General features: G+C 55.5%; 1 protein-coding gene across 1 annotated transcript; it reads right to left on the bottom strand.

Moving 5' to 3' along the window:
* Nucleotides 1–9,153: 9,153 nt before the first annotated feature.
* Nucleotides 9,154–11,467, bottom strand: LOC146398165 (uncharacterized). Its single transcript, XM_084983099.1, has 2 exons — nucleotides 11,245–11,467; nucleotides 9,154–10,648 (listed from the first exon to the last, which is right to left on the bottom strand). Exon 2 carries the CDS (start codon nucleotides 10,250–10,252, stop codon nucleotides 9,284–9,286), a length of 969 nt encoding a protein of 322 aa, XP_084839225.1. The 5' UTR covers nucleotides 10,253–10,648; nucleotides 11,245–11,467; the 3' UTR covers nucleotides 9,154–9,283.
* Nucleotides 11,468–15,081: the final 3,614 nt, after the last annotated feature.

The raw sequence follows: 15,081 nt of genomic DNA on the forward strand, positions 1-15,081 counted from the left end.
TCTGCTCAGGTAAGTAACGCAAGCCGTTTTCTACCCGGCCCTCCGCTCTCCATAGGGCAAAGCGGGGCTGGGCTTCCCCTGGCTCCCTGGGGACTGCTGCTTTGCTGGGGTGTCCGGCACCTGAAACCCACTCTTAACGTGTTCTCCTTCGTGGGGAAGCAGGATTGGACATGCAAAGACCTTCTGCGCCCACGCCCCATTAATGCCCCCTGAGCTAGCTAGGCCGCTCAGCACCGAGGACACGTCGCACCAACGACCCAAAACGAGCTTCTGGGAGCTGCATTCGGCAAGGTGAAATTCTCCTCAGGGAGCAAACAACAGCTCCAACGCGCCTCAGCTCAGGAAAGCAACGCAAGCCGTTTTCTCACCCGGCCCTCCGTTCTCCATGGGCAAAGCGGGGCAGGACTGCAAATGGCTCCCTGGGCACTACTGCTTTGCGGGGGATCTCCGGCTCCTGAAACCCACTCCCAACGTGTTCTCCTTCGTGGGGAAGCAGGATTGGGCGCGCGAAAGCCTTCTGCCCCCACGCCCCAGCCATGCCCCCTGAGGCAGCTAGGCCACCCAGCGCCGAGGCTCCGTCGCACCGACGGCCCAAAACGAGCTTCTGGCAGCTGCATTCTGCAAAGGGAAACTCTCCTCCTGCAGCAAACAACAGCCCCAACGCGCCTCGGCTCAGGAAAGCAGCGCAAGCCGTTTTCTCACCCGGGCCTCCGTTCTCCATATGGATAAAGGGGGGCTGGGTTGCCCCTGGTTCCCTGGGCCCTGCTGCCCTGCTGGGGGTCTCAGGCACTTGAAGCCCACTGCCAACGTGTTCTGCTTCGTGGGGAAGCAGGATTGGGCATGCCACTGCCCTCTGCGCCCAGGCCCCTGCCATGCCGCCTGAGCCATCTTGGCCGCTCACTGCCGAGCCCCCGTCGCACCAACAGCCCAAAACGAGCTTCTGGGAGCTGCATTCTGCAAGGTGAAACTCTTCTCGGGGAGGAAATATGAGCCCCAATGCGCCAATGCTCAAGGAAGCAGCGCAAGTCGTTTACTCACCCGTCCATCCGCTCTCCATAGGGCAAAGGTGGGCTTGACTGCCCCTGGCTCCCTGGCACTGCTTCTTTGATGGGGGTCTCCAGCGCCTGAAACCCAGTCCTAACGGGTTCTTCTTCGTGGGGAAGCAGGATTGGGCTTGCCAAAGCCCTCTGCGCCCAGACGCATGCCATGCCCCCTGAGCCAGCTCGGCCGCTCAGCGCCGAAGCGCCGTCGCACCAACGACGCAAAAGGAGCTTCTGGGAGCTGCATTCAGCAAGGTGAAACTCTCCTCGGGGAGCAAACAAAAGCCCTAAGAAGCCTCAGCTCAGTAAAGCAATGCAAGCCGTTTTCTCACCCGGCCCTCCGCTCTCCATAGGGTAAAGAGGGGCTGGGCTGCCCCTGGCTCCCTGGGCACTGCTGCTTTGCTGGGGAACCGGGGCCTGAAACCCACTTCTAACGTGTACTCCTTCGTGGGGAGGAAGGACTGGGGATGAGAAGGCCTTCTGCGCCCAGGCCCCAGCCATGCCACCTGAGCAAGCTAGGCTGCTCAGCGCCTAGAACCCGACCCACCAACGGCCCAAAACGAGCTTCTGGGAGCTGCATTCGGCAAGGTGAAAAATCATCGTGGAGCAAACAACTACCCCAACATTCCTTTGCTCAGAAAAGCAACGCAAACCGTTTTCTCACCCGGCCCTCCGTTCTCCATGGGCAAAGCGGGGCAGGACTGCATCTGGCTCACTGGACACTGCTGCTTTGCTGGGGTTCTCTGGCGCCTGAAACCCACTTCCAACGTGTTCTCCTTCGTGGGGAAGCAGGATTGGGTGCGTGAAGGCCTTCAGCGCACAGGCCCCAGCCATGCACCCTGAGCCAGCTCGGCCGCACAGGGCTGAGGCCCCGTCGCACCAAGGGCCCAAAACGAGCTTCTGGCAGCTGCATTCAGCAAGGTGTAACTCTCCTTGGGGAGCAAACAACAGCCCCAACGCGCCTCATCTAAGGAAAGCATCCGAAGCCGTTTTCTCACCCGGCCTTCCGCTCTCCATAGGCCAAAGCGGGGATGGGCTGCCCCTGTCTCCCTGGGCACTGCTGCTTTGCTGGGGGTTTCCCGTGCCTGAATCCCACTCCCAACGAGTTCTCCTTCGTGGGGACGCAGGATTGGGCACGCGAATGCATTCTGCGCCCAGGCCCCAGCCATGCCCCCTGAGCCAGCTAGGCTGCTCAGCTCTGAGGCCCCTTAGCACCAACGGCCCAAAACAGGCTGCTTGGAGCTGCATTCAGCAAGGTGAAACTCCCCTCAGGGAGCAATCAACAGCCACAATGTGCCTTTTGTCAGGAAACCAAGCAAGCTCTTTTCTAACCCAGCACTCTGCTCTCCAGGGGCAAAGAGGGGCTGGGCTACTATGGGCTCCCTGGGCAGTGCTGCTTTGCTGGGGGTCTCCGGCGCCTGAAACCCACTCCCAAAGTGTACTCCTTCGTGCGGAAGCAGGATTGGGCGCGCCACTGCCCTCTGCGCCCAGGCCCCTGCCATACCCCCTGAGCCAGCTAGGCCGCTCAGCACCGAGGCCCCGTCGCACCGACGGCCCCAAACGAGCTTCTGGCAGCTGCATTCAGCAAGGTGCAACTCTCCTCAGGCAGCAAACAACAGCCCCAACGCGCCTCGGCTCAGGAAAGCAGCGCAAGCCGTTTTCTCACCCGGGCCTCGGTTCTCCATATGGATAAAGGGGGGCTGGGTTGCCCCTGGTTCCCTGGGTACTGCTGCTTTGCTGGGGGTCTCCGGCACCTGAAACCCACTCTAAACGTGTTCTCCTTCGTGGGGAAGCAGGATTGGGCACGCGAAGGCCTTCAGCGCACAGGCCCCAGCCATGCACCCTGAGCCAGCTAGGCCGCTCGGTGCTTAGCCCCGTCGCACCAACGGCCCAAAATGAGCTTCTGGGAGGTGCATTCGTCAAAGTGAAAGACTCCTCGGGGAGCAAACAAAAGCCCCATCGCACCTCTGCTCAGGAAAGTAACGCAAGCCGTTTTCTACCCGGCCTTCCGCTCTCCATAGGGCAAAGCGGGTCTGGGCTTCCCCTGGCTCCCTGGGCACTGCTGCTTTGCTGGGGTGTCCGGCACCTGAAACCCACTCCCAACGTGTTCTCCTTCGTGGGGTGAAAGGCCAGTAAAAGAACAATCCCCCTCGTCCGGGCTCGGAAGAGGCGACACCCCAAATCACTCACGAGAAGCGGTCTTGATGTAAACAGCAAGAGGATTTTTATTCCAAGCGCGCTGCGGCCCACAGTCGTACACCACGCAGGGGTAGAGGACTGCAGCCCCGAGTGCGGAATCGGGACAGCTTTTATGGGGTTCACAACAAAGCCTGTGCGTCACAAACCAATCATTTTAAAATATTGAGAGCCCGCGCTCCGTGGACCAATCGTTTTAAAATATCGAGAGCCCGCGCTCCGTGGACCAATCATTTTAAAATAGCTCCGGAGGTCCGCATCTGCGTGGGCTCCTGGGCAGAGTGACAGATTGCAGTTGAGATAGGTCACTAGGGCTGTCAATGTGTAATCAATTCTTCTATGGTGCCAGTCAGTTTTACAGAATCCAGATAAGCCATTAGTCAACTCATTTCCTGTTATCTTACTTAGGCCAGGATAACAGGCCCTGGAACAATAGGAAGTGTGACCTTCTACCTATTTACTGGCAGCGAGCAGGGTCTGGAATTCGGGGGCATTTAGAGCTTTTTATAAACTTCCTGGGTTCTGGGAGGGTTAGGTTGCATTTTCATCCTTTCATTCCCCACTTCTTCTCTTGTTAATAGTTCTAATCTTAGAACTGGGAAGGCTAGAGGTCAGTTTCTCTTTGGCTCAGAAGGCCTTGGTACTGTTGCCTAAGTACCATGATCTGGACTGCACTCACTCGTTCTCTAACAAAGGCAACAAACCTATTAATTAAGCAAGGCCCAACTGTAAGTAACAGGAGCAGGACTACTAGCGGTCCCGTCAGAGCAGAAAGCAGGGTGGTCATCCAAGGAGACCTGTTGAACCATCCTTCAAACCACCCCTGGTCAGCCTCTCTTTCCCTTCGACGCCTCTCTAACCTTTCTCTAAGCTTGCTCATGGAGTCTCTGATGGCTCCTGAGTGATCTACATAGAAGCAACATTCTTCTTTTAAGGCTGCACATAACCCACCTTCTCTTAGAAACAGCAGATCTAATCCCCTCCGGTTCTGTAGAACCACTTCAGACAAAGAAGTCAGGGACTCTTCTAGGTTGCTAACAGACTCCTCTAAGGCTCGGAGATCTTCTGTCATGGCCGCATGTAGCTCACCAAGTCCTTTCTCTAGCTGCTGTGGTCCTGTGATCAGGGCAGCTATCCCTGTTCCTACGCCAACAGCCGTCCCTAATCCGAGCATTACAGCTAGGGTAAGGGATACAGGTTCTCTTTTCGGTCGGTTATACCGATAGTCATATTCATCAAGGACCACTTCCTCGGGATGGTAGTACACTCGGGGGACGATTTGGACCATGACACAGAAATCTTTGGATTGGTTGAAGACTGAGGTGGAAACACAGGGGGTTAACCCAGTATTGCATGCCCACCACCTGTTATAACCAGGTACTAAATACTGATTTTCTGAGGCCTGCTCATAAACCACAGTACTATAGCAAAGGTGTTGGTGGGATGGGGGAGCTTTTCCTATGCATGTCCCCTTCCCGGAAACTTCAGTGAGGGTAAGCTTATTTCGGGACCCCCATGTACATTGATTTCTATGCTCTTTGGTCACATTGAATTTTCCTTTTTTAGCCATCCCCTCATAATAAGGAGGCCCTGAGGATAGACAAAGCCAACAAGAAGAAGTGGCATCGGGATCGGTGGAGTTGATGGCTTGGAAAGCTCCCTGGATGAGACTGAAGGGTCTCTGTCCTGTCTTAACAGGAACACCTGGGGAGTTTCTAGGCGTGTTGGTAGGAATCAATCCAGTGGTACCGTTGCTAGGCGGCTGTGTTATGTCAGGCCGCAGCGAGGTTAATTGGGGCACCGGCAAGTTATGCGGTGGCTCCAGGGCTGGGGGCCCCTGTTCAGCCAGTACTTTATCGGGTCCCACTGCCACAGGGGGTTCCGTCCCCGTCTCTATCCTAAGGCGAATGGTTAAAGTGGACCCTGCTCCCCCGCCATATTTATAAAAAACTATTCCCCAGCTCATACCATTTATCCACTTTTGAATATTTTCCTGTTTTCCTTTTTCAGTGAAACTTATCTTTAGATAATCTAAGTCTGATGGGGAGCAGCTCTTATCTTTATATAGTTTCATCACTTTGTACTTGCCCGGGCCGGAATTGACAAAGGAGAATTTTACCCGGTCCTGGAGAGAGATCGGCCATTTCCAGTCTCCATCGTTGGAGGTGACGCAGCTCCATCTCCTACAGAAGGATTCCCCAGAACCCCCACAGTATTTCTCTTTCTCTGTGCCTGGGCAGCAATAGAACCCATAACTACGGACTAGGTTGGGAGGTGTGCTTTTAACAGCGGGGTTAATCAATTGGAGGCAGAAATGCAGTTCAGGCCACCAGGTGCCTCTAGGAGCAACACCTCGAGTGCTATTTACAGTGACACCCGTATCAGGGTCAATAATCAGCCAGGTAAGGGATAAAGGTCTATGGGGGTTCGAGCTGTCTATAAGGCGTTTACTACTGGCCTGGGGAGTTATTGTTAGAGTAAGGAACCAGGCGATGGAGGCGAAGCTTAAGGGGATTCTCAGTCTTTTCGGCTCTCCACCCCAAGTCGGGACGTGGCGCCAGCTTAACGTGGGACGCATGGATCCAGGTGGAGATTCCTTTGACATTCATAGCCGTTGGTGTGGTCAAAAGTACGAGATAAGGGCCCTTCCACTGAGTCTCGAGGTTTCCTGCACGGTGGCGTCTAACATAGACTGAATCTCCCACTTGGAAGCGATGTGGAACTTGCAAGTCTCCTTCTCCTGAGTAGGCCTCCCGGAGCTGCTTCCACGCTCGTTGCCTCACCCACTCGAGCGCCTTGAGCCTAAAGAACAAAGGCTGGGAAAGCAGCACATCAGCACTATGTACAGAAGCAATTTCTACCAACGGGGGGGGGGGGTCCCCCGTAGAGCAATTCATAGGGGGTCAGCCCAAACTGTCCAGGGGTGTTCCTAACCCTGAAGAGCACAAAGGGCAGGAGAGCTATCCAATCATTAATGCCAGTCTCTGTGGTCAATTTGGTAAGGGTCTCTTTAATGGTTCTATTCATCCTCTCTACCTGTCCTGAGCTTTGGGGTCTGTATGCACAATGCAGTTTCCAATCAATCCCCAATATCTTGGCCAGTCCCTGACTTACCTGGGCAATGAAAGCTGGACCATTGTCTGACCCGATTACCTTAGGTATTCCAAATCTCGGAAAAATTTCCTCCAGTATTTTTTTAGCCACCACGGTTGAAGTCTCTTTCTTAGTAGGATAAGCCTCTACCCATCCTGAAAAGGTGTCTACAAAAACCAATAGATATTTGTTTCCGTATTTAGCCGGCTTTACCTCAGTGAAGTCCACTTCCCAGTGAGCGCCTGGGTGGCTTCCCCTTAGTCTCTTTCCTGGAGGTATTCTGGAAGGATTAGCATTAACCAGCTGGCAGGGCACACAATGTTTGACCACCGAGTCAGCCACTCCTGGTAGCCTCAGAACATGATAAGGGGATGTTCTGACCAACTGCTGCAGGTGTTTAGTTCCTAGGTGGGTGAGACGATGTATCTGTTGGACATATTCTAACCCTTCTTTGTGGGGCAGGATTTCCTTCCCATATGAGGTATAGCAGGTCCCCTCCGGAGTCTCAGAGAACTGGTCTATCTTTTTTATCTCTTGCCAGTCTTCTAGGGTGTACTGTCGTCTGGGTTCTGGGGCTTTGGGTGTTTCTATTATAGGCATAAGGTTAACAGCCTGGGCTGCCTGCTTGGCAACCCGGTCAGCCATCTGGTTCCCTCTAGATATGAGATCTTTGGCTTTCTGATGTCCAGGACAGTGTATAATAGCTAGCCTTTTTGGCAAATGTAAGGCTTCTAATAGGCTTAGAATTTCCTCTTTGTTCTTTATTTCCCTCCCTGCTGAGGTAAGCAACCCCCTTTGTTTATAGATGGCCCCGTGTACGTGTGCAGTCGCAAAGGCATACCTGCTGTCCGTATAAATGTTTATGGATTTCCCTTCGGCCAGCCGCAAAGCTTGCGTGAGGGCCATGAGCTCAGCCTTTTGCACTGAAGTTCCTTCCGGCAGGCTGCTGGCCCAGATCGTGCGGGTCCCGTCCACCACCGCCGCCCCAGCCATCCTCTTACCTTCCACCACATAGCTGCTTCCGTCAGTGAACCAGGTTAGCACTTCTCCAGTCAGCGGTATGTCTGTAAGGTCCTTGCGGACCCCAGTCTCCTCAATCAATAGTTGATGGCAATCATGAGTCACTGGTTCATCAGTCTCTTCAGGCAGAAGAGTGGCAGGGTTGAGAGCGGCTGGTGGAGCAAACGTGACCCTCTCTGTGAGAAGCAGGCTTTGATAGTGGGTCATGCGGGCGTTGGTCATCCATCGGTCTGGGGGCTGCCGAACGATGTTCTCCAATGCATGGGGGGCTATTACAGTTATATTCTGTCCCAAAGTCAATTTGTCAGCGTCCTTGACCAGTATGGCCACAGCTGCGATAGCCTTCAGGCATACGGGCCAACCACTGGCTACAGGATCGAGCTTCTTTGACAGGTAGGCAACAGGTCTCCTCCATGGTCCTAGGGTTTGGGTTAAAACTCCCCGGGCTACTCTCTTACGCTCATCCACATAAAGGGTAAAGGGTTTAGTTACATCAGGGAGGGCCAGAGCAGGTGCGCTCAGCAGGGCCTTTTTGATAGCATCAAATGCCTTCTGGTGCTCAGGAGCCCAGGAGAATTCCCCTTTTTCTTTGGTTAGCGGGTAGAGTGGGGCTGCTAAGGTCGCAAACCCCGGGATCCACAGTCTGCAAAATCCAGCTGTCCCCAAAAACTCTCTCACTTGTTTGGCTGTGGTTGGGGCCGGTATCTGGACTACAGTTCTCTTCCGTGCCTCCGTCAGCCATCGCTGCCCGCCCCGCAAACTGTACCCCAAGTATGGTACCTCTCTCCTGCAAATCTGGGCCTTCTTAGCGGAGGCTCTGTAGCCTAGGTCAGACAATTCCAGCAGTAGTGCCTTCGTACCTTCTAAGCAGTCCTGTTTGGTGGCTCCCGCCAGAAGCAGGTCATCCACGTACTGGAGGAGGGTCACCTGAGGGTGTTGGATCCTGAAGTTGGCCAGGTCCCTGTGTAGGGCTTCGTCAAAGATGGTCGGGGAGTTCTTGAACCCTTGGGGCAGTCGGGTCCAGGTGAGCTGCCCGGTTCTTCCCGTACCTGGATCTCTCCATTCGAAGGCAAAAAGTGGTTGGCTAGTGGGGTGTAATCTCAGGCAGAAGAAGGCATCTTTTAAGTCCAATACTGTGTACCAGTTCCGTTCAGGCGGGAGGGCGCTCAAGAGGTTATAAGCGTTCGGGACCATTGGGTGTATGTCCTGCACCCTTTTATTGACCTCTCTCAAGTCCTGTACTGGTCGATAATCATTGGTCCCAGGCTTCCTAACCGGTAGCAGGGGAGTATTCCAAGGGGATTGGACAGGAACTAGGATGCCCTGTTGGATTAATCTTTGAACATGCGGCCAAATTCCTTCTCGAGCCTCTCTACTCAAGGGGTACTGTCTGACTGATACTGGTGTAGCACTGGCCTTCAGCTGAATAACCTGTGGGGGAACTTGCTTTGCCAAACCCATCCCTGCGGTTTCTGCCCAGGCTTGGGGAAACTGCTCCAACCAGGACTGTATATCTTGATCAGGCTTTACTTGGGGAGAATATAGTCGATATTCATCATCTAATTGGAGGGTCAACACAGTGATGGGTTTGTTATTCACAGACACTTCTGGTCTTCCTTGTTCAAAAGAAATTTGAGCTCCCATCTTGGTCAGTAAGTCTCTACCTAGAAGGGGTACTGGGCACTCAGGGATGACCAGAAACGAGTGGGTTACCCGTCCCACTCCCAAGTCAATGGTTCTTCGGGTAGTCCATGGATACTGCCGTTGCCCTGTGGCACCCATCACCCAGGATTTTTTTTTTTTTCTTTTAGTTTTCCTAATGGTTGTAGCAGCACTGAATGCTCCGCTCCGGTATCAACCAGGAACTCAACTGGTTGCCCCTCCACCTTCAAAGTTACCCTGGGCTCGGGGAGGGGGTCCAAACCCCGTCTCCCCTAATCTTTATCTTCTTCCAGAGCTAGGACCTTCGGTCCTTTGTTTCCCTTCTTGGGGCAGTTCCTTGCCCAGTGTCCTTTTTCTTTACAATACGCACACTGGTCCTTGTCGAGTGGGGTCCTATTGCCCAGGTTCCCTGACTGTCTAGGGCCTGACCTAATTTTCCTAAAATCTCTCTCTCTCCCCCTGCTGCTCTTCCCTTCAACCACTGCGGCCAAGATCTTAGTCAAATTCTTCTCTTGCCGTCTATCATGTCTTTCCTCCCTTTCTTCTCTCTCCTTTTCTTTTCTCTGTTCCTTCTCCTCTTCTGTCTCCCTTCTGTAATACACCTTCTCTGCCTCTCTCACTAGATCACGTAACTCAGCCTCCTGTAACCCTTCCAGTCTCTGAAGTTTCTTTCTGATATCCAGAGCCGACTGCCCAATGAAGGCCAGGGCCACTGAGGCTTTCTGGGCCTCCGAGGTAGGATCAAAAGGGGTGAACCGCCTGAAGGCTTCCATGAGCCTCTCAAGAAATACCGAGGGAGGTTCGTTCGGTCCCTGCATCACCTCTCTTACCTTAGCCAAATTAGTGGGCCGTCTTGAGGCGCCCCGGAGACCCGCCACCAGAGCCTGGCGATAGATTTTCAAGCTCTCCCTACCTTCAGCCGTGTTGTAGTCCCAACCGGGGCGAGTCAAGGGAAATCCCATGTCAATCTCATTTTGCAACTGCGTGGGTCGCCCGTCGGCCCCAGGAACATTTTTTCTAGCCTCTAACAGAATTCTCTCTCGCTCCTCGGTTGTGAAGAGTGTCTGCAGCAGCTGTTGACAATCATCCCAAGTAGGCTGGTGAGAGAACATAAGGGACTCCACCAACCCCGTGAGGCGTTGGGGATCCTCCGAGAAAGGGGGATGGTTAGTTTTCCAATTATAGAGATCTGCAGAAGAAAAGGGCCAATACTGGAGGGGCTGCAATTGGCCCCCCGGCATGGGAGGGCCATAGGTGCACAGCGGTAATATCGCGATCTCGTCTGTCCGCTCCGGGGTGGCGCCTCTCCGGCTCCGAGTCCCGGCAGCAGGTCCCTCCACCACCGGAGCTCCAGGAGGGGCAGAGGGTCCCCTCGCAGCACCCTGTGCTGGATAAGGGGGTGGGGGAACAGGTTGGGGTTCCGGCCAAGTCGGCGGCTCCTCGATCTCGGGGTAGATATGAGGAGAGGGCTCGACTTTTTCGGCCGAGTGTTTGTTTTTCTCTCCAAGAGCCAGGATTCGGGGGCCTGGCTTTCTTGGTTTATTTAGCCATGGTTTAACCCATGGCGGAGGATCTTCTGCCAAATCTTGCCACGTAAGGATATAGGGCTCCTGATCAGGATGAGAGCCGGGTCCAGTCTGAAAAATGATTGCTTTAACAGCCAGGATAATTTCAGAATTAAAAGTCCCCTCTGATGGCCATCCAACATCGAATGTTGGCCATTCAGAGGCACAGAAAGTCTGCCAAGGTCCCTTCTTAACCTGAACTGACAAATTATGAGCCCTGGATCTAACTTCAGTCCAATGGTCGAGAGTCAAACTAAGGGGGGTCGTCACTGTCTGTCCCATATTAAAACTGTAGACAAGGACGCACAAGACAAAGACACACGAAACAGAAACCAACAGATCCAGACACACGCGACCCGTCCGCGTCTTCCACAAGCAGGCAAAAGAGTCGGACGGCCGCGGAGGGGGAAGCTTTCGCTTCAACAACAGAACTCGGTCCTCTGACCGACAGTAGGAGACCACCAGGCGTCCCTGGCTCTCCCCACCTCCCAGGGCGTCCCCCAGGGCGGCAGCCTGTGATCCTCCTAGCACGTCTGCTGATCACAGTCCTCCAGTCCTTACGGTCTGAGAGGACAGCTGCAAACCGAAAGCGCGCATCACCGAAAACAGACACTCAGAACAGAGACGCCGGCCGACACACACACACGTTCCAAAGGGGATCCCTTTACCTCCAAGTCGGTTCTCGGGTGTAAGGGGTGGTCGCAGGAGTTCCCGGCCAACGCACCAAATGAAAGGCCAGTAAAAGAACAATCCCCCTCGTCCGGGCTCGGAAGAGGCGACACCCCAAATCACTCACGAGAAGCGGTCTTGATGCAAACAGCAAGAGGATTTTTATTCCAAGCGCGCTGGGGCCCACAGTCGTACACCACGCAGGGGTAGAGGACTGCGGCCCCGAGTGCGGAATCGGGACAGCTTTTATGGGGTTCACAACAAAGCCTGTGCGTCACAAACCAATCATTTTAAAATATTGAGAGCCCGCGCTCCGTGGACCAATCATTTTAAAATAGCTCCGGAGGTCCGCATCTGCGTGGGCTCCTGGGCAGAGTGACAGATTGCAGTTGAGATAGGTCACTAGGGCTGTCAATGTGTAATCAATTCTTCTATGGTGCCAGTCAGTTTTACAGAATCCAGATAAGCGATTAGTCAACTCATTTCCTGTTATCTTACTTAGGCCAGGATAGCAGGCCCTGGAACAATAGGAAGTGTGACCTTCTACCTATTTACTGGCAGCGAGCAGGGTCTGGAATTCGGGGACATTTAGAGCTTTTTATAAACTTCCTGGGTTCTGGGAGGGTTAGGTTGCATTTTCATCCTTTCAGGGGAAGCAGGATTGGGCGCGCAAAGGCCTTCTGCGCCCACGCCCCAGCCATGCACCCAGAGCTAGCTAGGCCGCTCAGCACCGAGGACACGTCGAACCAACGACCCAAAACGAGCTTCTGGGAGCTGCATTCGGCAAGGTGAAATTCTCCTCAGGGAGCAAACAACAGCCCCAACCCGCCAATGCTCAGGAAAGCAACGCAAGCCGTTTTCTCACCCGGCCCTCCGTTCTCCATGGACAAAGCGGGGCAGGACTGCAAATGGCTCCTTGGGCACTACTGCTTTGCGGGGGATCTCCGGCTCCTGAAACCCACTCCCAACGTGTTCTCCTTCGTGGGGAAGCAGGATTGGGCGCGCGGAAGCCTTCTGCGCCCACGCCCCAGCCATGCCCCCTGAGGCAGCTAGGCCACCCAGCGCCGAGGCTCCGTCGCACCGAAGGCCCAAAACGAGCTTCTGGCAGCTGCTTTCTGCAAAGGGAAACTCTCTGCTGGCAGGAAACAACAGCCCCAATGCGCCTCGGCTCAGGAAAGCAGCGCAAGCCCTTTTCTCACCCGGGCCTCCGATCTCCATATGGATAAAGGGGGGCTGGGTTGCCCCTGGTTCCCTGGGTACTGCTGCTTTGCTGGGGGTCTCCGGCACCTGAAACCCACTCCCAACGTGTTCTGCTTCGTGGGGAAGCAGGATTGGGCGCGCGAAGGCCTTCAGCGCACAGGCCCCAGCCATGCCCCCTGAGCCAGCTCGGCCGCTCAGCACCGAGGACACGTCTCACCAACGACACAAAAGGAGCTTCTGGGAGGTGCATTCGTCAAAGTGAAAGACTCCTCGGGGAGCAAACAAAAGCCCCATCACACCTCTGCTCAGGAAAGTAACGCAAGCCGTTTTCTCACCCGGCCTTCCGCTCTCCATAGGCCAAAGCGGGGATGGGCTGCCCCTGGCTCCCTGGGCACTGCTGCTTTGCTGGGGGTTTCCCGTGCCTGAATCCCACTCCCAACGAGTTCTCCTTCGTGGGGACGCAGGATTGGGCACGCGAATGCATTCTGCGCCCAGGCCCCAGCCATGCCCCCTGAGCCAGCTAGGCTGCTCAGCTCTGAGGCCCCTTAGCACCAACGGCCCAAAACAGGCTGCTTGGAGCTGCATTCAGCAAGGTGAAACTCCCCTCAGGGAGCAATCAACAGCCACAATGTGCCTTTTTGTCAGGAAACCAACGCAAGCTCTTTTCTAACCCAGCACTCTGCTCTCCAGGGGCAAAGAGGGGCTGGGCTACTATGGGCTCCCTGGGCAGTGCTGTTTGCTGGGGGTCTCCGGCGCCTGAAACCCATTCCCAAAGTGTACTCCTTCGTGCGGAAGCAGGATTGGGCGCGCCACTGCCCTCTGCGCCCAGGCCCCTGCCATACCCCCTGAGCCAGCTAGGCCGCTCAGCACCGAGGCCCCGTCGCACCGACGGCCCCAAACGAGCTTCTGGGAGCTGCATTCAGCAAGGTGCAACTCTCCTCAGGTAGCAAACAACAGCCCCAACGCGCCTCGGCTCAGGAAAGCAGCGCAAGCTGTTTTCTCACCCGGGCCTCCGTACTTCTTATGGCAAAGGGGGGCTGGGTTGCCCCTGGTTCCCTGGGTACTGCTGCTTTGCTGGGGGTCTCCGGCGCCTGAAACCCACTCTCAATGTGTTCTCCTTCGTGGGGAAGCAGGATTGGGCACGCGAAGGCCTTCAGCGCACAGGCCCAAGCCATTCCCCCTGAGCCAGCTAGGCCGCTCGGTGCTTAGTCCCCTCGCACCAACGGCCCAAAATGAGCTTCTGGGAGGTGCATTCGTCAAAGTGAAAGACTCCTCGGGGAGCAAACAAAAGCCCCATCGCACCTCTGCTCAGGAAAGTAACGCAAGCCGTTTTCTACCCGGCCCTCCGCTCTCCATAGGGCAAAGCGGGGCTGGGCTTCCCCTGGCTCCATGGGCACTGCTGCTTTCCTGGGGTGTCCGGCACCTGAAACCCACTCTCAACGTGTTCTCCTTCGTGGGGAAGCAGGATTGGGCGTGCAAAGGCCTTCTGCCCCCAAGCCCCAGACATGCCCTCTGAGACTGCTAGGCCACCCAGCGCCGAGGCTCCGTCGTACCGAAGGCCCCAAACGAGCTTCTGGCAGTTGCATTCTGCAAAGGGAAACTCTCCTCCGGCAGCAAACCACAGCCCCAATGCACCTCGGCTCAGGAAAGCAGCGCAAGCCGTTTTCTCACCCGGGCCTCCGTTCTCCATATGGATAAAGGGGGGCTGGGTTGCCCCTGGTTCCCTGGGTACTGCTGCTTTGCTGGTGGTCTCCGGCACTTGAAGCCCACTGCCAACGTGTTCTGCTTCGTGGGGAAGCAGGATTGGGCATGCCACTGCCCTCTGCGCCCAGGCCCCTGCCATGCCGCCTGAGCCAGCTTGGCTGCTCAGTGCCGAGCCCCCGTCGCACCAACAGCCCAAAACGAGCTTCTGGGAGCTGCATCTGCAAGGTGAAACTCTTCTCGTGGAGGTAATATGAGCCCCAATGCGCCAATGCTCAAGGAAGCAGCGCAAGTCGTTTACTCACCCGTCCATCCGCTCTCCATAGGGCAAAGGTGGGCTTGACTGCCCCTGGCTCCCTGGCACTGCTTCTTTGATGGGGGTCTCCAGCGCCTGAAACCCAGTCCTAACGGGTTCTTCTTCGTGGGGAAGCAGGATTGGGCGTGCGAAGGCCCTCTGCGCCCAGACGCATGCCATGCCCCCTGAGCCAGCTCGGCCGCTCAGCGCCGAAGCGCCGTCGCACCAACGATGCAAAAGGAGCTTCTGGGAGCTGCATTCAGCAAGGTGAAACTCTCCTCGGGGAGCAAACAAAAGCCCTAAGAAGCCTCAGCTCAGTAAAGCAATGCAAGCCGTTTTCTCACCCGGCCCTCCGCTCTCCATAGGGTAAAGAGGGGCTGGGCTGCCCCTGGCTCCCTGGGCACTGCTGCTTTGCTGGGGAACCGGGGCCTGAAACCCACTTCTAACGTGTACTCCTTCGTGGGGAAGAAGGATTGGGCATGAGAAGGCCTTCTGCACCCAGGCCCCAGCCATGCCACCTGAGCAAGCTAGGCTGCTCAGCGCCTAGAACCCGACCCACCAACGGCCCAAAACGAGCTTCTGGGAGCTGCATTCGGCAAGGTGAAAAATCATCGTGGAGCAAACAACTACCCCAACATTC

This window comes from Sus scrofa, chromosome 12 (assembly GCF_054392235.1).
Source record: "Sus scrofa isolate SSC_HxYL_T2T_F1_AM1 chromosome 12, Sscrofa_HxYL_maternal_Yorkshire_Landrace_v2.0, whole genome shotgun sequence".
In the NCBI taxonomy this organism is placed as follows: domain Eukaryota; kingdom Metazoa; phylum Chordata; class Mammalia; order Artiodactyla; family Suidae; genus Sus; species Sus scrofa.

Excerpts from the sequence above, each read along its gene's own strand:
- LOC146398165 (XM_084983099.1), bottom strand. The coding sequence starts at position 10,252 with ATGCCGGGGGGCCAATTGCAGCCCCTCCAGTATTGGCCCTTTTCTTCT.